This window comes from Lissotriton vulgaris, chromosome 1_2, assembly GCF_964263255.1.
Source record: "Lissotriton vulgaris chromosome 1_2, aLisVul1.2, whole genome shotgun sequence".
Taxonomy (NCBI): domain Eukaryota; kingdom Metazoa; phylum Chordata; class Amphibia; order Caudata; family Salamandridae; genus Lissotriton; species Lissotriton vulgaris.
In genome coordinates, this window is record NC_141686.1 from 10,985,658 (window position 1) to 11,008,900 (window position 23,243).

The window sequence follows — 23,243 nt, forward strand, 5'->3', positions numbered from 1 at the left end:
TTTCTACCTCACAATATTTTCCATACTTGAAATTTTCATCCACAGGCTTTGCTTGCCAACACAACTTATGCTCTCTAATCGTTTGGGAAATTTCAGGTTTTAGTCCAGACACAAAACAATAAATAAAATGTGTCATATCTTTATTATTAATGTTTTCTAAACCACTGTACTGTTTAAATACCTGCAAGAGGCGTTCATAATATGCATGTACAGATTCATCTTTATTTTGGGTAGTTCTGTCTATTTTAGTCCAATCATTTTCTTTAGGGGAAATTATTCCTTTTAAGTAAGTTATCACCTGATTATATTTCTTCATCGCCTCCCCTGAAGGAGCTTCTGTCTTTTGGTCTCTAGTATACTCCTCACTAGGCCAATCTACAGTGATTTTGCACTCAGACCACAAATCAGCTGGAACAACAATGTCAAATAAACCGTCTAAATCTTTTAACAATACTTTCGACACCTTCACAAACCTTTCGACTTGTCGGTACCAATCTATAGGTTTTTCTCTCAGCTTTGGGAAATCATTAGTTAATGATCAAATATCCTGTCGGGACCATGGGACATATACAAAATCTCCTCCTGGTACTTCTCCCATCGGACACAACCTTTCAACTTTTTCTGCTTCTTTTAATAAGTATTCAGAAGATGTTTTTTTTGCAAAAACCACAATACTTTTATCTGCAATTTCCGACCTGACACATTCATGTTTTCCAAATCTTTGTCAGAAAATTCAGCTCTATATGGTTTCTGCAATACCTTTGATTTGCTAATGTCAATTCCCATTTCCAAAGCCAAATTCATTAATTTTTCTTAATATAATTTTGGATTGCGGGTAATACTTATGCATTTAAACAATAATTTGTCTTCATCAAGTGAATTCATTCTGTCCAATCCCACATTTCCCGCTACCATTTCCTCTAATTCTACCTTTAATTTAAATATGTCCAATACCTTCAGTTGCGTTTTGGGCTTCTCTATGTTTTGAGTCCATCTGTCTAATTCTTCTGGACTTACTGCAGTTGCATGCCTCGTTCCCGAGGATGTTTCAATCTGTACCTCTTTTGAACATGGGGGTGTAATGTTTCTATTTGAGTCACTTACTGGTTCTAGTATAGGTAAATCCATTAAGGAAATTACTGACTCACATTCACTTGCTTGATCATCAACTATTAGGGTTTCTTTTCTTGGCTGAATTATTGGTGTAGTCAGAACGGGAGTTTTAGGATTAACTTGCTTATCTCCATACAAAGGAACTATGGGACCTATTGTTACAGGTATTGTCAGGGCTTCAGGACTTGTATTTAATTGGGAGATTTTCTGAATTAATTCACTACGCTGTTTATTTAATGCTTCTTTTTCTTTCTCTTGAAGAACCTTTTCCAATGAGGTTTTATGTATGACTTGTGGAACTAAAGGTGGGTGTAAAAACGGAGCGCTAGGAGTAACTCTGAGTTTCTTCTTGATAAGGCGGTGGATTTCTTATTAACAAGTCATCTAATAAATCATCATCTGAATCACCACTAGTCATTACATTTTTCGTTTTGCCTGTATCTTTACTTCCTGATGGGTTCCCTGTGGTAAAAACAGGATATAATCCTTCCACTAGCATGGACGGTCTCCACCTTTTCATTTGCTTATCTTGTGTCTCTTTTGGGAATCTGGGATAAATCGTACTCCAATTACTATCACTTCTGGACCTGTCTCGCTTAAACGCCTCTGTCTCCCATTCTTCTAGAGCTTCATATTGGGTTAATCTTGGTCTGGGATCTAATTTATTCATACAATTTCTCAAGTTGTACAAAATTCTACCATTAAAGGTACCATATTCTGGAAATGCCAAAACCCTGTCTTCCTTAGTATACTCTATCCAGTTTTCTAACCACTCCCAGGTGTGGTAGCCCCTTTCTACCATCATGTATGATGCAGGCGTATTAGGTGGTGGAATAATAATCACTTCTCTAGTTTTAATAATTTTGTCTTTTTTTAAATAATTCCTTATTCTTTCGAAAAGCGACATCTTTCTTCTTTCTCCGTACATGATGTAAGGTCTTCCTCTAATTTGTTGTTCTCTTGCAAATCCTAAATATTTTCTATCATGACTGTTTCCTAAAACTGCTGGATCTAAATTCCACATATACCGCTATTTAATTTTGTACGAAATGTAAATGAATTTAATTAACTCAGTTTCTGTACTTTGCAGAAATAATTCTCCAATACCAGCGCTTCTCTTAATTCAAATGACCAATGAAGTTTAAACTTACAAGCAGTGGTAACCAATGATTGTGCGGCTTTTCTTTGATGTGAATCTCACTCTCTGCACTTACCCCTCCTTTACAATTTTCTCATGGCTACACACCTTCTGTTTCTACCAATCCCAGCGCGGCTCTCTATGGCGTCAGTGCAGCACCCACGACTGACTCCCTCCTTTTCAAGGTAATCCGAAAATTAAATTTCTTTCAAATTTCAATTATACATTTCATTAATTGACAACATGAAACATTTGCTACTGCTCCAGGCAAGTAACCTCACAACCGTATGGCTTCTATTTACCAATTGCTTTCTTTATCCCAGGATATTCCAGACAACATTTAACAACACAAACAGGTTTTTGAGTTAGTACATAAAATCAATAAACAATTAATAATTTAACAATACGCAACTAATTACCTATTATTAACTAATCCCTAACCATACTACTGCTACCAAGAAAAGTATACTGATTGAGCACGCAGGGATCAACTAGCTCAGTTTTACCGTACTCCTCTTGGGCCTATATAGCATTCACACTTTGAACTAGCAGTCTTCCCTAACCATTTTACCAATTTTAATCACTCTATCAGTTTACCCAGAGGTCCGTTTAGGACTTATACCTGTAAACCATGATTTACCAATCCTTGTCACCTTACTATAAGTCCTGTGAATCAGAGGGAGTTAGCATAAACAGGCAATATTTAAACACATTTATTTTCCATTAATAACGACAGACTCGAGAATGTTTTAAACCTTTATCTATGATAGATTTTCTGAGTCAAATGAAAAGGGACACAATCTTGCGACCATAAATTTTACAAGCAAGAAAAGAACCAGCAGGACATAAAGTTTGTAGCAAATCACAGTAACCTGTTTAGACATTGGTACCTGGGAAGGGTGAGAAAGGGAAATAGCACAAGACATACCACAAAGATTATATTTACCTAGAATGGTGCAATGACCAATCCTGGCCACGGGCTGGGGCAAAATACGGACCAGAACCAGGCTCCCGACTAACCAGGTGCCCACGGGACAAGACAGGTGCAGATCAGGACAGGTGACCTCAGCTAAGTGCAACGCCAGTGTCACACCCCTCTCTTTAGGAAACCCAATTAGTACCCCGATTGGGTAATTGATTCTTCTGACAGAGTGCTCCGCCAGCACCTCTTCTCTAGATAGACTATTGAGTGCGTTGGGTCAGTGACAGGTCAGCTATTTGGACAAGTCGGACAATTTCTCTATCTGAGCCTACCTTAGTTATACCATTTCGGGGGCAATGTACCACCCCTAAATGTTGCAAATCTATATGTTCCCCTTCCGTGATTTGTTGGAAAGACGAGGAGAGGTCAACATATCATACTAAGATGATGTAATTTCCATTCAAATCATATTGATTGAATCCCCACCCACAATTTACTTTACCATGATTTTATTCCGCTCAACAATATTGGTACACATTTTGAATACATTGTATTTGATAGCTTCCTTTCTAGAGGTCAGATGATCAGGTTCCCAGGCACATCGTGGGTAAGAAGTGGGCTGGCAATCATTCAATGCCAATGCTTCAGCAATTTCAGTGTCAAATCATCCAAGATGGAAGATGTGTGAGTGATCAGGCCCAAAGTACGAGCTAGTAGCAAAGTCGCAAATAAAAATATTAGTATACAGAAATAAATGAATGCACTGTATACCACTTATCTCTACTCTATTCCCATTACTTTATTTTAACTTGTGCGTTAATGATTAGGCAGAACTAACAAGTTTAGTACAAGCTGCAGCATAAGCATTAGCATGTGAAATTTAGAGCAGCCATTTCTGGCACTAATGCGCAGAAGCAAAGTTTTCCCACCAAGCAGAGAGATACGTCATGCCACGTTGATGTGACAGATGCGCAGAAAGTTTCCCGCGTTTTCAGCGGCCATTTTAATGCATTAGAGTTACTTTTAGTAAAAGCACATAGACAAACTTCCCCTAGATACTAGAAATGTGTGTAGTGCGAATATTAATACAAAAAACATGTTAGTTAATATATTACAAGTTATTTAGAGAGGGCTGAATACAAGTCAGTATCGGAATATGTGAAACCTTGCTCCATCAGATGTGTTCCCCGCTATTTTCTGTTATTACTAACGTGAGTGGGCTAAATTCTACTGGTTCTAGTGGGTAAGTGGGAATCATGCCTTTAAGTGCTCTCTGCCATCGAGCCATTACGATATTGTCCATAAATGTGTCAGCCATGAAACGTGGGTCTTCAGTGCGAGTAAAGGTGTGTCCTCCCGGGTATAAATCCCCTATAGTTTCTAGTCCCAGTCAGGAAAGAGTAGGTTTGTTCCCAGTTTCTACCGTGGGGGGATCCAGGGGTGCGCAGAGAGTGGCAGTGCTGGAGAGTACAAAATTGACCCTCCTGTTTTTATGAGTAGCTTTGTCCATGCCCAACATGTAGTAGACAGTGGTTGGATGTGGTGTGGATCCCGCGGGATACCTACAGGCAGTATTGCATTCAGTGGATCGGCCAAATCTCTCTGAGGCTTGGTGTAAGCGTGCGTCAGAGTGATACCAGTGATATGCATATCCGCACTGCGCTAATAAAAAATAAAGCGATTCAGAAAAGGGGGTGGTGATGGACAGAGTATCTGAATTAAACAGAACACTAAAATAAAAATAAAGCTGCATATCTGGGACTCCAAATCCCCTTCTGCCATACGAGAGCATTAAAGTGTCACAATTGACTTTGGGCCTGTTCCCACCCCCCACCATACCAGCCTTATGAGGTGTGTGCGAACTTGCATAAAAATAGATGAGTCAATGGGATGGGAATGTTGGTGATTAGATAAAGTGAGCAGGCAGTATCACTATTGTTATAATGGCTATACGTCCTGCCATTGATAACGGTAGTTAGATCCACTGTTCAACTTGAGTCTGTAAGCGGTTCAGTGCAGGACCGTAATTTAAACGTCATACATGTTCCCGGTCTCTGTGTAAATGTATACCCAAATATTTGGTTTCCGCTTAGCACCATTGTACCGGATACTCCCCACACTCTCGATTCTGAACGTCGGTTAGGGGAAATAGTTCTGATTTGCCCCAATTGATTTTGAGGCCAGACAGAGTTCTGAAGCGTTCTGTTAGAGTGGCGCAACCTTCCCGTTGTGTTTATTACACTTTTTAGAAGTTCCTTCCCTAGTGGTGGCATACATTTTTCCCCCTTTGCAAAGCGAAGACATTTCCGCCCTTCTTATGGCTGTAAGTGGTAAAAGAGGCCATTGTACACATTTTGCATACTCCTTAAGGTAAAGACGGATTACTTAGGTAATGCCTCTCTGCTTGACCTTCATGACCCATCAGTAAAAATACCACACACCTGTTTAGCGAGTACGCTTTCATTAATGAAGGGCTACCTAGATTAAAGGTACCAGCTTGAACGGGCACAGAACAATTAGCCTTTTTCAACCAGTTCACAGACACATACATGTGTATAGGTCTTATCTAGTTAAAGGATTTAAACGCTTCTGTTCAAGACTTACTGTGATGTAATTCTCGATTTTTTTTTCTTTTATCAAACCCTATTTCAACTTCAAATCACGCTGCTTTAATGGATGCGTTTTCATTAGCCACCTCTGTGTTGTAAATTTAAGTGATTGACATTTAAAAAGCTCTCCGTTTCCCTCTATAAAGTAGAAGTGTTATGTGAAATTTTCTGTGTTTTTAAAACTGCTAGTTTTAAATGCCTCCATTAAATTACGCCTTAAATTATTTTTGCTTTGCTCGTGAACTTGTTATAATGCTTCAGCTGACGCGCATGACGAGTTAGTCCATCTGTAACTGATATCTCTTTTTCCAACAGCATCAAAGACAGAAATAAGGGAGAACTTATCCCAACAGTGATGAAACAGTCTGTGTCCTATCTGAAATTGAAAGGTAAGATAAATTAGTTGGTTAAAAAAAACGTTCTTTTTATCACTGTATCTTTGCAAGGATGTCCGTCAAGTTCGCATTCATGCCGGGTTTCTTAAAGATTCTGTGCACTGCACTATACCGTAAACCTCTGTGAATAACTTCCTTAGTAGTTTGACCATACCATAGCATCAGACGGCATGCATCCTTCGATTTTAATTGACTTCTAAAGTAGAAATGCTTTGAATAACATTCTGATTTTATATTTAACGTTACTGTCTATTTAGTAAAAAAAAAAAAACTTGAACCAAATATTTTTCTGGAAGCAGTGCGTTTGAAGTGAAACGGCACACCCTCACACCTCCTTAAACGTATAATGGTCAATTATGCACTGGACGATGCAAGGCTCAAATTGCATGCATAAGATCTTAGATGGTCACTCTTTGATGTTAAAGGCGGTTAATAATTTGGAGCATTATTTAATGCAGCTTAGTGATACTTAAGACCCCACCCGGCGCCTAGCACCATTTGCATGGATACATGGCAATGGATGCTAATGTACCCACAAGTTGGTATTAAAGTGAGCCTCATTGTTCTGTTTGGATGCCAAAATAGCCGCAGGCAATCACCAGAAAGTAAAATCCATAGCTACCAAGATCCTATTAGTTAACAACTTCGATATTACCTTGACTACCTTTTCTCTGGTAGATAAGACCGTGTTGCAAATGTAGTATTTCATCAACACAACCTCGTGCTTTAAATAATATATCACTGGAAACTCTTCCAATTTCCCAGTTCCTAATGGAAGATTTCCCCACTTTCATCTAACACTGACGGCAACATTTTACGTTGTGGAATACATAGGTATATCACATGAATCGAACTTAATTTTAAACTCCATTAGATACTTTCACCCAATAATGTGTAAACCTTTTTTTTCATGAGCGTTTCTGCAGGTATATTACTGATAACATTCTATGTCAACCAATACATTCATAAAAGCAAAAAACCCCTCTATTATTGATTTGTGTGGATGTACGTTGAGATGGATGTCAGCGTGTACCATTTTATGCAATGCAACTGATTGACAAATCTGCCTTAAAAGTGGTAGGGTATCCTGAATAGGATCTGATCGTTCCATTCTGTGTGATGACCTCGGACCTGACCATCTACCACTGTCAAAACTAAGTTATTCATGTTTTTCTCCGTTTTATGTACTTCCTCTGTCACAGTACTATCACTTCTGCCTTCAGACTTATTTGAAACACACACCAACCCTACGCATTCTTGATCCGTGTTTGGACACGTTATTACCCACTGAACCCATATCTACTTCCCCTCACTATGTATCGGGTGCCTTTGTATAGGGCATGAAAACTGCTTGCTGTGACTAGCTCCTTAGAGGAGGACATTGACTTCTCAATCACTTTTGCCAATAATTGCAGCCTTCTCTAGAAGTGGGCTGCTATTCCTACCAAAACGTTTCAGGAACTTAACAAATCAATCAATCAATCAATCAAGGGTTGATAAAGCGCAAATGCTAACCCGTGAGGGTCTCAAGGTGTTGGGGAGGAAGAGAGTTGGCTCCTTTGAGTGCTGGGGTCATCCAAAAAGCTAGGTCTTTAGGTCCTTCCTGAACTGGGGCAGTGTGGGAAATTGCCGGATGTGGAGAGGGAGGGTGTTCTAGGCTTTGGCTGTGAGGTAGGAGAAGGACTTTCGTCCCATTCTAGTCTTGCTGATACGTGGGACGGTGGTCAGAGAGAGCTGGGCTGATCGGAGGTGTCTTTTGAGTGCATTGAAGGAGAGGCAGCTGTTAAGGTATGCAGGTCCGGTGTTGTGAAGGGCCTTGTATGCGTGGGTGAGGAGTTTGAAGGTTATCTTTCTTTTGACTGGAAGCTAGTGGAGATCGCTGAGGTGTTGGGTGATGTGGCTTCGAGGGCAGATGTCGAGGATCAGTCTGGATGTGGCGTTCTGAACGGTCTGGTGTTTGAGGAGGAGTTTCTTGTTGATTCCAGCATAGAGAGCGTTGCCGTAGCCAGTCTGCTGCTGAGTGCGTCTGTGACCGTTTTTCTGGTGTCTGTTGGCATCGATCTAAACTCATTTACTGAAGCAATGTACCGCAAACAGTTCTCTTATGCTTACAAATACACATCAAATTTGAGAGTGACTTAAAAATTTGTAACTCATTTGCATATACCTCTATCTACCTATCTTTATTTATTTTTTTTTTTTAAACTTTATTGACAGGAAGTAGTATTAGTCACATATCAGAATTACATTTACAATTTCACGGTCTCATATTGTCACGTGCCTGTGGACATTCTTAAGTACATTTTCGCATATTGTAGTCATATGTAGTACGTTGGTTAATCATTACCTTCTTCCTGTTAGTCAGTAAGAACATTTCTATAACATTACATAGAAAATAAACATTTCCCCCCCCCCCCAACCGGTGTCATCATTGCCAATACTTTTCCAATCGCCTCATCTAGCAGCCATTTCCTTAGTGTCTGCACTGTTACATCGACTAGTCAAGACACTACCTTTTTTATATGTTTATCCCGAGAATTGTAGGCCCTCTATTTCACTCTCTCACTCCTCCTCCCCTTCCGAGTCCAGGTCATCTCCTTCTGGCAGCGGGTCACAGATCTCACCCCTATACACATTCCATGCTAGCCATATCCTGTTCCATTTGCGCGGCGCCGCGCGTAGGGTGTAGACTGCCCTCTCTGTGATCATCAGGATGTCCATACCTTTAGCCCATCTATTCGCTGTGGGTAGTTCTTGTGTGCCCCATCTTTGTGCTATGTCTCGCTTGGCCACTGCCATGGCCAGTGTAGCCCAGATCAGTTCAAATCGGCCTAGGTCATTGGGGTCCCAGATGTTTAGGAGGCATTTGCGAGGTCCCGGCAGTACGGAGATGTTAAGAGCCTGTGAGATTGTGCGCATTATCTTTGTCCAGAATTCACGTATGCGCGGGCATTCCCATAGGGTGTGAAATAATGTCCCCTCCTCCCCGCAGCCTCTCAAGCAAAAAGGATGTGGCGCTCTCTGTATCTTGTGGAGTAGTGTCCTGGTGTAGTATATGCGGTGTAAAATTTTTAGTTGTACCAATCTGAACCTGCTCGAGATTCCTGCCTCTCTCGGGGAGGCCAGCGCCTCATTCCACTCGTTTTCATCTACCCCACCTATTTCCTCCTCCCACCTTTCTTTGAGTTTCAGCGTGGGGTCCTTCAAATTATTGATCAGTTTTTTATATGTGAGTGAGGTCGCGCTTTGGATCATGAAGTCTGTTAGTAGCCTATCTTCTAGCGGGGAGGATTCTGGCAGTGTAGTATTTGCTGGAATTGCACCCAATAGTGCATGTCTGATTTGGACATAACGGAATGTTTCTGTGGGTCTGAGGTGATACTGCTGTTGCAGTTGTGAAAACGGTATTACTGTATCCTTGTCCCAAAGGTCCCCCACCGTGGAGATGCCTATGGAGTCCCAACGCTCAAAGCCCTTACATCCCCTGAGATTACCTAAAGATTTCGTGTCCCATAACGGTGTCATTTTAGTGATTTTCCCTGCCCATCCTAGGCGAGCCTGCGCTACGTGCCATAGGGTTGCTGTGTGTTTGGTTGGACCGATTAGATTTTTAAGTTGTTGTTTATTATAAAGTACTGAGAATATGCATTCCACCCCAAGTTGTGCCCAATCTGCTCGATAGGCCGGGTCCTCTCTCGGGGTGTGGATCCAGTAGTTTATTACTTTAAGCTGGGCCGCCCAGTAGTACAGCTGAATGTTGGGGAGTGCTATTCCGCCCTCGTACCAGCTTTTAACCAGTTTGTCGTACGCTATACGAGGTGGGCCCGTGTCCCAAAGCAACGTGGTGACTAGCGCCACGATCTGCCTGAAATATCTTGGTGGTACCAGATGTGGTGTGTTTTCCAAGATATAGAGAAGCCTCGGGAGTGCCATCATTTTGTATAGCGCTGCCCTTCCCAGGAGAGTCAGGGGTAGGGCCGCCCAGTGCTTGACATCTGCCCGTAGGCGATCTATAGGCGGCTTCAGGTTACTGGCAAAGAAGTCTGTATCTGCCCGCGTGATGATAATACCCAGATACTTAAAGGAGGTCGTAGAGACGGTCAGGGGGCAATCAGCCCTCAGTCTCGGTGCTGGGCCATTCAGTACGTATATGACTGATTTTGACCAATTCAAGGTGTAACCCGATGAGTATCCGTGTGCATTACAAAGTTCTAGCAGGGCTGGGATGCCTTCGTCAGGAGCCGTCATGTAGACTAGCATGTCGTCGGCGTATAGCGAGACTTTGTCCTCCCATCCTCCTTCCCATTTGATACCTGCAAAGAGGGGAGTGGCCCTGATTTGAATCGCCAGGGGTTCCAGTACCAGTGCAAAGAGCAAGGGCGACAAGGGACAACCCTGTCTGGTGCCCCTGCCCAAGTGGAACCTCGGTGAAATGTGGCCATTGGCTACCACCTGTGCGACCGGCTTGGTATAAAGTAGTTGTACCCACGCTATGTATTTTGGCCCAAATCCCATACATTCCAACACCATGAAGAGGTACTCCCATTCCACTAGGTCGAACGCCATTTTAGCGTCGAGGGAGAGGATCGCGGCCTTTTCTGAAAGGAGGTGTGTACGGGCCAACACTCCATGTATTCTCCGGAGATTCAGCGCCGTGCTTCTGTGAGGCATAAAGCCTGATTGGTCAGGGTGGATTAGAGTACTTAGGTGTGGTTGCAGACGGGCGGCCAGAAGCTTAGCTAATATCTTCGCTTCGATATTAAGCAACGATATCGGGCGATATGAGGCCCTGTCAGTCGGGGGTTTCCCCGGCTTGGGTATTGCGACAATCGTGGCCGTACGTTGGTCCAGTGGCAGTTCCATTCTGTCCCTGCTTTCTAAATACATGTTCAATAATGGGGCACTTAGTTCTGGCGCCATTGACTTGTACCACTCTACAGGTATCCCATTCGGGCCCAGGGCCTTACCCGATTGTAAAGCTTGGATTGCCAGCTGAATCTCGTCTTCCGTCGGGTCTACCTCCAGGGCTAGCCTGTCTTCCTGTGTAATGCTGGGGACTGCGATGCCCGCCAGTGTTGCTGCCGCCATTTGTTTTGTGACTACATGGTCCGGAGTGTATACCGTTTGATAATGCCGGGCCAAGGCGCATACTATTGCCTCTGGATGTGTCAGTGTTTGCCCCCCCTCCGTGTGCAGTGTTGGAATGCCTTTCGTTCCATTCTCCCTCTTGTCCAGCCATGCCAGCATTTTACTCGCTTTGTCGCCCACGTCATATATTCTACACTTAGTGTTTGCAATGTAACCCTTTTCCGTCGTCCTAAGGTGGGCCTGATATTGCTGTTGTCTTATCAGAAGTGTGTGCGTTGCGGCCGGGGAGGGGTCTGCCATGTGCGCAGCATTGGCCACCTGGAGTGCCAGTTCCAGTTCTGTAAGCTCCTTACGGGAGTCTCGCCTATGCCCCGTTATTGCGGATATGGCCGCCCCCCGGAGGACTGTTTTATATGCTTCCCATAAAACTGACGGTGATGTCACCGTTCCCGTGTTTTCTGTAAAGTATTGTGTTGTTGTTAGTTTGAGCTTTTTTCTAATCTTCGGGATTTTCAAAAAATTCGGGTAGATTGGGTAGGGCCTAGTACATTTCCTTTCTATGGTGGTAAGTGATAGAGCTATGGGGGAATGATCCGAAATGCCCCTGGGAAGAATGTCCACTTTATCTACCATTCCCAGTCCCAACCCCAGGGCTAGGAAATAATCTATACGTGATAGGCTGTTATGTACGGCAGAGTAGTAGGTGAATTGAGCGTCGCCTGTATGTAGGTGCCGCCAGATGTCTATCATGCCCAGTGCCTCCACAAAATCCGGGAGTGAATTTGTGCCACGTGAGTGGGTTCTAGTAGGAAGGGAGTCTATCAGTGGATCCATGATTGCGTTAAAGTCCCCTCCTATGATTGTATCCCCCTCAGGAAGGTGAAGAAGGAGATTGCTAAGGGCAGGTAGTGCCACAGAGTGGAGCGCCGGGGGGATATACACCGATACTATATTAAGGGTTCTGGCCTCCCACTGGCCATGTAGTGCCGCGAAGCGACCCTGATCATCCGCCACTCGGTGTGTAATGATAAAGGGAGATGATTTCTTTACTAGTATTCCTGTCCCCCTGGAGCCAGTGGTGAACTCAGCATGTATCGCCATTGAGTAGCCCCGTCTATTAAGAGCTTTACAAGTGGAACCTGCAAGGTGGGTTTCCTGTAGAAGGACCAAGTCCGGGCTTTGTCTCTTGATGGCCTGTAGTACTAAGCCTCTTTTTATTTTGTCCCCTAGGCCCCTGACATTCCAGGTGAGCATGCGCAACGGGGGAACTCCCATGCCTACAGGGGAGCCTTCAGCAGGCGTGTTGCGAGGTGACCTGTCCATGGATTCGGTGCGGGCGCTTCGCACTAGGTGCGTCTCTAGTATGAACACAGGCAGTGCCGTGTGCTGATCCGTGGAGGAAAATGGCGACAATCGAGGCAATAATACAGTGTGAGTGCTGCATGATGACTATGAACAAAAACATAACTTCAAACAAGAAAACTTCATTCCCTTCCCCCCTCCCTGCTACCCTGCTCCACGGACGAACTCCCGCCCGCTCCCCCAACTTTGCAGAGTGCTTTGTCCCATCCCCGCCCATCTTACTTGCTTGTGGGGTTGGTGAGACCCCCTTAGCCACCGGCCAATGCCCGCCCTACTCAGCTCCACCGGCAACAAGTCCCCAAGGGCTGCCAATAGATTGCTCCACCTATAGTCCATCCAGTTCAGCCCCGTACAGGTTGTCCAGAGTCTAGCGGGTCCCTTTCAAGATCCGATTCTGGATCCGTTGCCTGTTCCCCCATCGTAGGGCCGTTGGATCGATGAACTGCCGGTTCTTCGCTGCGTTGACGTTGTCTTTCCCTGTGCGGGCGCTGGGGCTGCCCCACCTGCCTCCATCCATCAAGCCACTCCCTAGCTACTTCTGGTGTGTCAAAGAACCATGTCTTTCCTTCAGCCACTATGCGCAATTTGTCGGGGAATAGCATAGAGTATGGTAGACCCTTGTCTCGCAACGCCTTCTTCACTTCCGTGAACGATTTTCTTCGCCTAGCCACCTCCGCCGTGTAGTCCGGGAAAAAAGGCCAGAGTTGAGTTCTGAATCTTTATAGGTGGAGAGACCCTTGCTGCTTGCAGAATTGCGTCCCTGTCGCGAAAATTGAATAGTCTAGCTAGTACTGGTCGCGGTGTAGCCCCCGGCTTAGCCGCTCCACCCGGAACCCGGTGTGCCCGCTCTACAGAAAAGAAGTGGGAGAGGCCTTTAGGTTTCAGGTGGGCTTTAATTAGGTCTTCAATGTACAAGTCCATCGCGGCCTTCCCTTCCGATTCCGGCAGGCCCAGGATGCGGACGTTGTTTCTCCGGGAACGCCCTTCCTGATCGTCGAGCTTCTCTTGCAGCTGTTTCGTGACTTTCTCCATGCGTTCCATTGCCACCTGCAGGTCCGAGGTGTCCTCAATGAGCGACTTCGTGACTACCTCCACTTGGGACACTCTCTCCGCCTTTTTCTGGAAGTCTGCTCTGAGCAGAGACACCTCGGAGGAGATGGAGCCCACTGTTGTACGGACCTCAGTAAGGGTTTTCATGACGTCTTCTAAGGTTACCTTCGGGGTCCCCCCCGGTTCTGAGGCTGTACCTGCAGAGTGGCGGCCGCCGCTCTGTGAGTGTCCAGACTGGTTGTATGCAAATTTATCCAGCTTCGCCTGGGTCGACGCACTCCTTGTGCCCTTGCCCGCCATGTTGTCGCGTCGGTGGGGGTGGCAGATATCCTCGGTCGTCGGGTCCGTCCTGCCCTGTGAGACTTGCAGTTTTGCTGATTGCCAGGCGGTCCAATGTGTTCCCTGCCGAGAGCAAGGGGTACCGTGCTGTCGCCACAGGGCCTAAGCAAGTTGAAACCTGTAGCTGGAGTGGTCAGTACCACAGCCTGCGAGGCGGTCTTGCGCAGTCCAGTGCACTGATGCGTCTTGTCTCCGCGCCTCCTGTAGCGCTACTGATCGCTGCTTTGCTGCAGGTGAACACCGGAGGTACCCCGCGGGGCGTCTCCCAGCCCTCTCGTATGTCTGTAGGGTAAGAATGGTTATGTAGCAGGAGGGGGGCACCACTGCAAGGCCCCCTACGATGTCTTCCTTTCTATCACCGGGGTCTAAACTGGCCCCCCGCTGAATCAGGGCGCAATCCGGGTCTGTTGTGGCATGGGGGGACGGCTATGCCCCCGTTTCAGAGTCTGCCGCACCACAGCTGTTACGGGATGGCCGGCTGCCCGACCGTCTTAAAATGGCGCCTCCCGGAGCTCCGAGGCAACTCCACTGCCACCAGCGTGCGCGCTGGCTGCGGGGGGTACCCGCAGGCAATCGAGCTCCTCACCGTCCCTCCGGGATACGCCGAGGTGTCCGCCAGGCAGGCTGAGCGCGCTGGTACCTCCGGTGAGAGGGACGCTCGCGGTCGGCTGTTCATATACCGCCCTGGCCGAGGTGGGCAGACTTCCGCCCGGGCTCGCTGGTCACTTGAGGCCGGTGCGCTGGATCGTGCGCAGGCCGACGCTCGCTGCTGCAGGTTAAAGCAGTTCCCGGTGGCCGATCTTCACCGGGGTCGGATCTGGTTGTGCCACTCGGTTCCCCGAGTCGATGTCGCTCCTTCGAGCGGGCGCTAGATCGGATCAGTGAGCGGATTTACTATGCGGGCCGGTTAGCCTGGAGGAGCTCCCGAATTACGCTGCCGCCATGCTCGGCAGTTGGCCACGCCCCCCTATCTTTATTTTTTAATGCAATTTTCTATAGCGCCAACTTTACCCAAAGGTGTCAGAGCACTTTACAAAAGGACCTGTTACATTACATAAGGATTTCGGAGTACACAAGTTACTTAAAAGATACAAACAGAAAAACTCTAAATTCTCAAAAGAATGGTAGTAAGTACAAATGTCTACTACAGATACTAGTGGTTAGAGTTACATGTATACAAGTTGCAAATTCACTCGAGGACAGATATGAACAGGTAAGCTCTAAAATCACATAAGAATGCTAGTAAGTACAAAAGTCTACTACAAATACTGGTGGTTAGAGTTACTTATATACAAGTTGCAGATTCGCTCGAAATTACATATTAATAAAAGTAGAAGAGGTAAGGGTTGGAGAAATAAAAATATAAATTTACAAAACATGATCTTCTCGCCAATGCTGAGATGGGGTTCTCCTCACCGTTCCTGTAACTGACGAGTCATGAGATTGAAGGAAACATGAGGTGGCATTCCTTGAGTCAACAGTCCGGAGCACTCCTCATCAGTCCTGCATCTGGCGAGGTGTACTCTTGAAGGGGGCGGGGGTTAGACGGCAGATCAGCGGTATTGAGCCACAGGGAGTTGAAAGTAGGAACAACTACAGGCTCACCTCCTGTCCCTGTAGTTCTTCTTGGCATCATTTGCACTCTCCACAATGCATCCTCTCCCCTTCTCGCACTGCACCCTCCCCGACTTCTTGTCCGGCGCCGCGCTCCAGCAGTATGCAGCCCCAGGGGATCACTCCGTGGAGAAAAAGTCTACACCAAGCGCAATAGGATGAATTCTTTCCCCCAGGCTGGGGCGAGCAGGGTGACGACCAGGCATCCATTGGTTTAAACAGCAGCGGGCCAGCACTTTGGTGCTGACGGCCCCCTCTACTTGCTGCGTCAGGCGCGGAACATACCTCCAGAGCCGCTCATAGCCTCTCGCCCATCCCACCCAGGGCAGCAATCGTTCAATGGGACCCGGAGTGATGAGGAGACCAGCGGTTGATATGAGGAGCCGGGGATGAGCTCAAGGAGGGTACCACTGTAGCCCCAGAGGCTCTTTGCGCCACAGCCTCCCCTATTCATTGGTAGTTGGGGAGGTAAGTCCTTGGGCAGGGCCAAGTGTCCACGCTCCAGCCGCTGCCGCCGCCACCACCACTGTATATGTGGCGAGTCGGGGGGTCTCTCAGGACTATGGGACTCCCCAAGTATTCTGACGGGAAGGGGGCACCTCCCCGCAAAAATGTACCACTGTAGTCAGGAAGCCAGGAAAGCCTCAGCGATCAGAGTGGGGCTGCCATCTTTGGCTCCGTCGGGAGTGCAGGAGCCGGGATGATCAGCGCTTCCCCAGCTCTGCGTCACATTCTCGGGGATCTTAACGCGCACCACTGCCACTGGTGTGTACTATAAATTGGGATGCCTCTCCTGTGGAAGCGGGTAGGCGATGGCTGCTAGGTGAGGCCAGGGAGAATGCGGGTGGCGAGGAGCTGCGTCGCGGCCCGCGATCCGTCGTGACCCGGAACCGCATAGTCTTTCTTAATATATATTTGGATTTATGAGGCGCAGCAGCTACTCCGAAGAGTGTCCCAGCACTATAAACCAAATCTGATCCCTAAAAATCAGTAAGACTAAAAACCTGCATTAAAAATCCAACTCTCAAGAAGTCTCTTGAAACTTGTAAATTCCCTAGAGGCGCTCGTAGGGCATTCCACTCTCTGGCGGCTAGATAAGACAAGCATTTGACATAGCCAATAGGTCTCGCCTTTGGGACCTTATAAGTGTTTAGCTACATGGTACAGCCAGTGGGTATGTGTTTATTGCAAAAACCTTTTGATATATGCATGTTCCTAGAAAAAAGTGAGGTTTATAGGTAACTGCCTTATTTATCTAGTGGTAGTGCAAATGGTTCAGAAAGTGTAAATATATTTTAGAGATTGGTGTAATTGATAGGGTGTTTATTAGCGCTGGTGTATTTTAATGTCCATTTATGGTACTGGTTTTGGAAAAGTGCAGTAAAACATAGTGGTATAAATATTTTAACTGGTATTTACTCAAACGAACATGCGCATCCAAAAAGTCATTTGGGCACACAACAAAAATTATGGTTTTATATACATACTATACACATGCAGACGTACATGGCGAGCTCTATATCTTAGTGGAGAAGTGTGGCTCAATGCTTAGAGCGGAAGACCTTGATGCAGAACGCTGGCCAGGGACCAGGGTTCGATTCCCGCCTCGGCGGGTCTCGGGCTTAAATTCCTCTGACCGGATATTCTCGCCTCAGTGCCGATTCTAAGCATGGGTCCCACGCTGCAACTCTGGGCAATAGCTTGCTTAGTCTCCACAAAGGCCCCCTGATACACAAGGGATGCCTGGTTTCACCATGGGATGCCCGGTTTCACAATGGGATGCCCAGGAGTGGACACCCCACAAGGAAAAGCCAGGAGGGGTTCCCTTGTGGTAGGAGTACAAGCGCCGGGATGCCTCCGGGTCACTGTTCGCGCTATACAAATACGCCACATTTACACACATTTACATTTACATATCAATCTATGCGCTATTGGTGACCATTACTGGGTTTGGGAAAGGGCCATGGGTAATATTTATCTAGGCAAAAAATTACCAGAACAACAAAAATCCAAATAATGGAACAAACGTCATGGGCTTTAAAAAGATTATATGCACTCAGTGCTTAAATATTCTGAGCTCCTATTATATGATATACAGTAATGTTAAAAGTCGAGGGAGGAACAACTCTGACTGTTCCTGCTTTGGAACCACAGTAATGTTTATCATTTAATCTCAAGAGTCCGTATGGGGGCTGAATATGCAGCTGTGTCAGGTCGTGGGCAGCAGTAGATACCGAACTTTCCTGCATCACAGTACCTTTCCAGGAGTAAAGTTAGTGATCGCCGTACGGCGCGGTGTTAATAAATCAAAAGATATGCACTTTCGAAAGATTACATGCACTCGGTGTCTAAATCACCTGGGCTCGTATTATACGATATACGGTAATGTTCAGAGTCAAAGGAGGAACCCCACTAAGACTGTGCCTGCTTTACAACTACCGTAATGATTATTGTTAAAGCTCAGGGATCCATTAGGGGCTGGAAATGCAGCAGTACGAGGTTGTGGGGCAGAGGTGGAGACTTCGCTACGTTGTGTTACAGTACCTTTCCTGGAGAGAAGTCGGTGATCGCCGAATGTTGTGGTGAAAGTGGCCGCCCTCAGCGCATGACAACATAATAATAAACCAGCTGTGGGTGCGAGCAGCATTAGCGTAACAGGGCTGAGGAACACCTTGTGGAAACCCAGCGCACCATGACCAACAGCTCTACTGCAGCCACAAGGGCAGATAGGAGGTTAGTGTTACATTAGCGTCATCAACAACAGGCTTCGTCAGCGGGGGTGGTGTTAACTGTACCCAATGGGTCAAGAAAAATGGGCAGGCGGGGGCTGAAGTGAGGAGGTGGGGTGGATGGGACGTGCATGGGGACCAGACACAGACAGCGTTTCCCTTGCGAGAGCGAGCAGGGGCACCATCTGTTTTCAAGATAATTACAAACAGATGGCACCAAAGCCCGCACCTGCAAGGGAAACGCCAAACTTGCATGCGTCGCAATAGAAAGCAATTCAAAATGTGCACGCTTTCAGCTAAAATGCTTATCGATTCCAAAAGGGCCCCTACTACACAACGCATGCGCGCTGCGTAGGCGAGACCTAAAAAAGAAAATAACTCCCACCCCAGACACACTTTTTCCGCCTGAAAGGAGGAGTGACTAACAACAAGGCGTTGAATGAACGGAGAGTACACCCTGGTTCGTAGGGAATGACTCTATTGGACAAATGCTGAGAACCACGACTAGACCTTTAAATCTAACCCATTCTTTTATATGCAACCAGTATACTTCTTGTAAGCCTGGTTGGATCTAGGCTGTCCAGGGATGGCGTAATAGGCGCCTGGCCGCAGCATTCTACACCAGCTGTAGTCTCTTCAAGAGACCTCAGTAGATTTGTATGCTAAGTTCTAGCACCTGAAACACCGTTCTGGTGATTTATTATGATCGGCTGAGTTACACAATGCACCACAAGCTGTGTCACAGCTTTCTGAAAAATATAAAGATTCATGTCACAGTTAGATTTTTGGGATAAATACAGGCAAATGTTCTAACACTATTTGTACTCTTACACCTAAAGCATAGAAGTGTACGATAAACTGCATTTCAGTTAGAAAGGCGCATACATCTATAGCAGCCACCACTAGGTTATTAAAATGTGTGACACAACACCTTCCAATTGAACGGTCGCTTAGCCGGGCTGGACAGGAACATAGAAGGTTGACCTGAGGCACATCACAAATCAGTTTTTTCTTGATTAATATCCTAGAAATTAGTTCATGGAGCAAATGACTATTATCCATCGTTGTGATCTCTGAAGAGCACAGCCTTGCTGCACTAGAACAGCTCCATCGACAGGTGGTGTTCCAGCACCTTTAAGGGAGGTCTAAATCAGTCTCTCTTTCATCCACACACAGTATTCCTGGCCTCACAGCATATTTAGCTTGAAATGAAGGTTGACCTGGAGAAACGCAGTTCGGTCTGGTTTTATGCATAGTAATGTGTGCATTGTGTTTTGTGCTGTTCTCTAATGCTTTGATGCAGTTTTATTCTAACTTTCATTGCAGTAATTACCTTAAGTGCTCCGTAATTTGCGTATCCTACTCAATCTTTTCCACTTCTAACCTTCTCTGAATGTGTCATCCAAATGCTGTCTGAAAATCATAAATGTGAATGTTGTGTTCTCAGCAGCATACTAAAGGCCTGTTGTAGTAAACGCTGCATGTGCTTATTCTGCCCGCCATTTCTGTGACTTGAAGGCGGCAAAACCGTTTAAACGTTCACCCTTAACACTAGTTTGTGACTTGCCGTTTGTACGTGTGATGGTCGTTGTTCCTGATGTAGGCCTTCATTTTGAGTTTCTTGTAGATCTTGATTCGGCGTTGACACAGTTTCTCGGAAAATCCAGTCCATTGTGTACATATTTCCCTAGAGACATGTACATAGTTAAAAGCAATCAAAATGTATTTGGGTAAAAGTACTCAACTTGTGTGGTAAATAGTGCGCAAACACGGATTTCAGTGTCAGCCATCCATTCTGAAAGACTGAACCTGTGGTGACGCAGTAATACTGCACCAGGTAATTACTCTACCTGCAGTATCGCTAATTCTGGGTGCCCTAGTTATTCGCGCCGAAAGCGCGCCGAAGTCGAGCCAAAGTCCAGCCCGTCTGCGCCCGTCCGCGCTGGGCCCGTGCTGAGTGCCAAAACCCCTGGTTCAGCGACCAGATTGGTCTACTCGTCCTCATCCCTCTCTTTACTTCGGTCACCAAGCAGTGATTGCTGTGTTACTTATGACCCACTTTCAATCACCGATGTATCCTGCTAATTATCTTGTTCACACTGCTCATTTCGGACACACATTGTCAACTCCAAAATTAAGGCCCTGACTACTCCGCCCCCTCCTACCACCACTTTTCACTTAGCACTTATCAATGCCCGTTCCATGTGCAAACATAGGCAAGAAATTGCAGACCTAATAACAGATGCCCACTTGGACGTCCTGTTTATCACGGAAACCTGGACGGATGGTGCCTCGGACCCCGATTTGGTTATAGCAGTCCCTAGTGGGTTCACCATACATAGACAGAACAGAGTAGGCCAGCGGGGAGGTGGGGTAGCAATTATTGTCAGGGACTACCTCCCAATCAGGACCACACCGATACCATCCACATGTTGCGAAGCCCTACTATTTAGTATTAAGCTCACACCCACCCCTCTTCAATTTTAAAGGCGTACTGGTATACCGCCCACCTGGAGCACGTGCCCCATTTTTATTCAGCCTAGGGTCTATATTGGAATCCATAGCCCTTGAAGATCACTTTGCAGTGTTAGGCGATTTTAATTTCCACCTTGAATCAAGTAGTGACACAGACACTGCATGCCTCTTAGCGGACATGAAAACACTAGGTCTGTATCAACGTATTTCTGCCCCTACCCATGACGCTGGTCACACTCTTGACGGCATTTTTACTAATATTGAGTCGCTACATATTGCAGCTGTCCTCCCCCTGGCATGGACCGATCACCACGCCATTTTAAGTCATTTAGCTATCCCCGATGCCTCTAAGAGGAGGGCTGTTAACAATAGCCCCAAACAGGTGAGAGCATGGAAGGACATAAAGGCGGGGATACTGAACACATTCCTGGCTAGAACATCGCCATTGCTGTCAGATGACCCCACCGTTGCCATAAATCAGTTCAATACCTGGATCAATCAGGCCACACTTGAGCTAGCGCCCGTAAAATCTATCTCCCAGAATCGAGCCTCCCCCAGTGCTCCCTGGTTCTCGGATGAACTCACAAAACAGAAACAATTAAATAAACAAAGAGAAAGACTTTGGCGGAAGCGCTATGACCCAGAAAGTAAATCATTATATAAAGACTCACTTGCCCGGTGCAAACAGATGATCGCAGAGGCGAAAAGAGCCTATTATGCCGCACATATTGAGACTGCCAAAAACTCGTGCAAAGAGTTATTCGACATCACTAAACGCTTGTCGGGTGGCACGCACGACCTCACACCACCTCCCTCACAACATCTTTGTGACGCCTTATCTGATTTTTTCTTCAAAAAAGTTAACGACATCTATCAGGTTTTTTCTCTAAACACGGACTCTACACCACTATCCTTGTCCTCCACCTCACGGGATAACACACTGACCCGCTTTGTCGAGCTCACTATGGATCAGACAAGGAGTATTATTTCCAGAATCAAATCAGGTTCTGCATTAGACCCGTGTCCGCTCAAAGTTCTTATGCCAGTTATGGACACGTTGATACCGGTTATTACTCATGTTTGCAACACCATGTTTAGCTCCGGAATTTTCCCGGCTTCTTTGAAACATACGTTGGTCAAACCCCTCTTAAAGAAAGCTAATTTGAATAAAGATGACCTGAAAAACTATCGTCCGATAGCCAGTCTTCCTTTCCTGGCTAAGGTAATAGAAAAAGCCATGAATCAGCAACTGTCGGAATTTGTGGAGCAGCACCAGTTGCTCGACAACACCCAGTTCGGATTCCGCAAATGTCATGGCACGGAAACTGCCCTTCTAAAGGCTGCGGATGACATCAGAGCCATACGAGACCAGGGGGGACAGCACTCCTGGTACTGCTGGATCTTTCGGCGGCCTTCGACACGGTTGACCACAAGATCTTAGTCGACCGTGTCGAACGACTGGGGGTCCAGAAAACTGCTCTGGACCTGCTTGTATCGTTTCTGGCCAATAGATCACAAGCAGTATCTCTAGGACCCTACCAATCATCGAAGGTGTCTCTGCCGTGTGGGGTCCCTCAAGGCTCATCCCTGAGTCCGACACTATTTAATATCTACGTGTCGGACCTTGCAAATGTCATCAAAGCATTTGGGATGAGCCTGACCTCCTACGCCGATGACACCCAATTGGTACTGGCTATCAAAGGGGACGGGGAGGAAGTGGCCAATCGATTCACGAGAGGAATGATGGCAATAGGTGACTGGATGGCCACGAATTGTCTGAAACTCAATTCAGAAAAAACTGAAGTGGTCATCTTCGGTCACCTCTCCCCGGGCTGGTCACCTGTCTGGTGGCCACCATCTTTCGGTCCCCCGCCGAGTCCAGCTAGCAAAGTGAGAAATCTAGGCGTCATCTTCGATGCTGGTTTCAATTTTATGGCACATGCGAATAAAACTGCGGCTTCAGCTCATATGAAATTGAGAATGATTAGGAAAATACTACCTTTCCTACCGAACAAGGCCGGGAAAACACTGGTCAACTCACTAGTCCTGTCCTCCTTGGACTATTGTAACGCTCTATTCTTAAATGCCCAACTCCGAGTGACAAATAAGATGCAGTCAATCCAAAATGCAGCCGCACGAATGCTGGCTGGGATCCCCAAGTTCGCACCAGTTACAAACATCATTAGGGATTTCCATTGGCTCCCGATACGCAGCCGTATCAAATTCAAATCGCTGTGTATTGTTTGCAAGTTACTCAATAATCAAGGTCCCCACTTTCTCAAACAGAATCTTCTCCATCATGTCCCAACCCGATCTCTTCGTTCCTCTATTCAGAACCTCTTGGCTGTGCCTCGCACTAGAACAGTCACCTGGAGCGACAGGCGTTTCCTGGTTGCCGCCCCTAGACTC

General features: G+C 46.2%; 1 protein-coding gene across 2 annotated transcripts in view; it reads left to right on the forward strand.

The window, feature by feature from the left end:
* Positions 1-23,243, forward strand: part of ARHGAP8 (Rho GTPase activating protein 8) — an 877,216-nt gene that overhangs the window by 695,723 nt on the left and 158,250 nt on the right. For both annotated transcript variants that reach the window (XM_086952738.1, XM_086952739.1), the window contains one exon: positions 6,098-6,171. In XM_086952738.1, the coding sequence (XP_086808864.1) occupies positions 6,098-6,171 (74 nt within the window). The remainder of the gene's footprint in view (positions 1-6,097; positions 6,172-23,243) is intronic.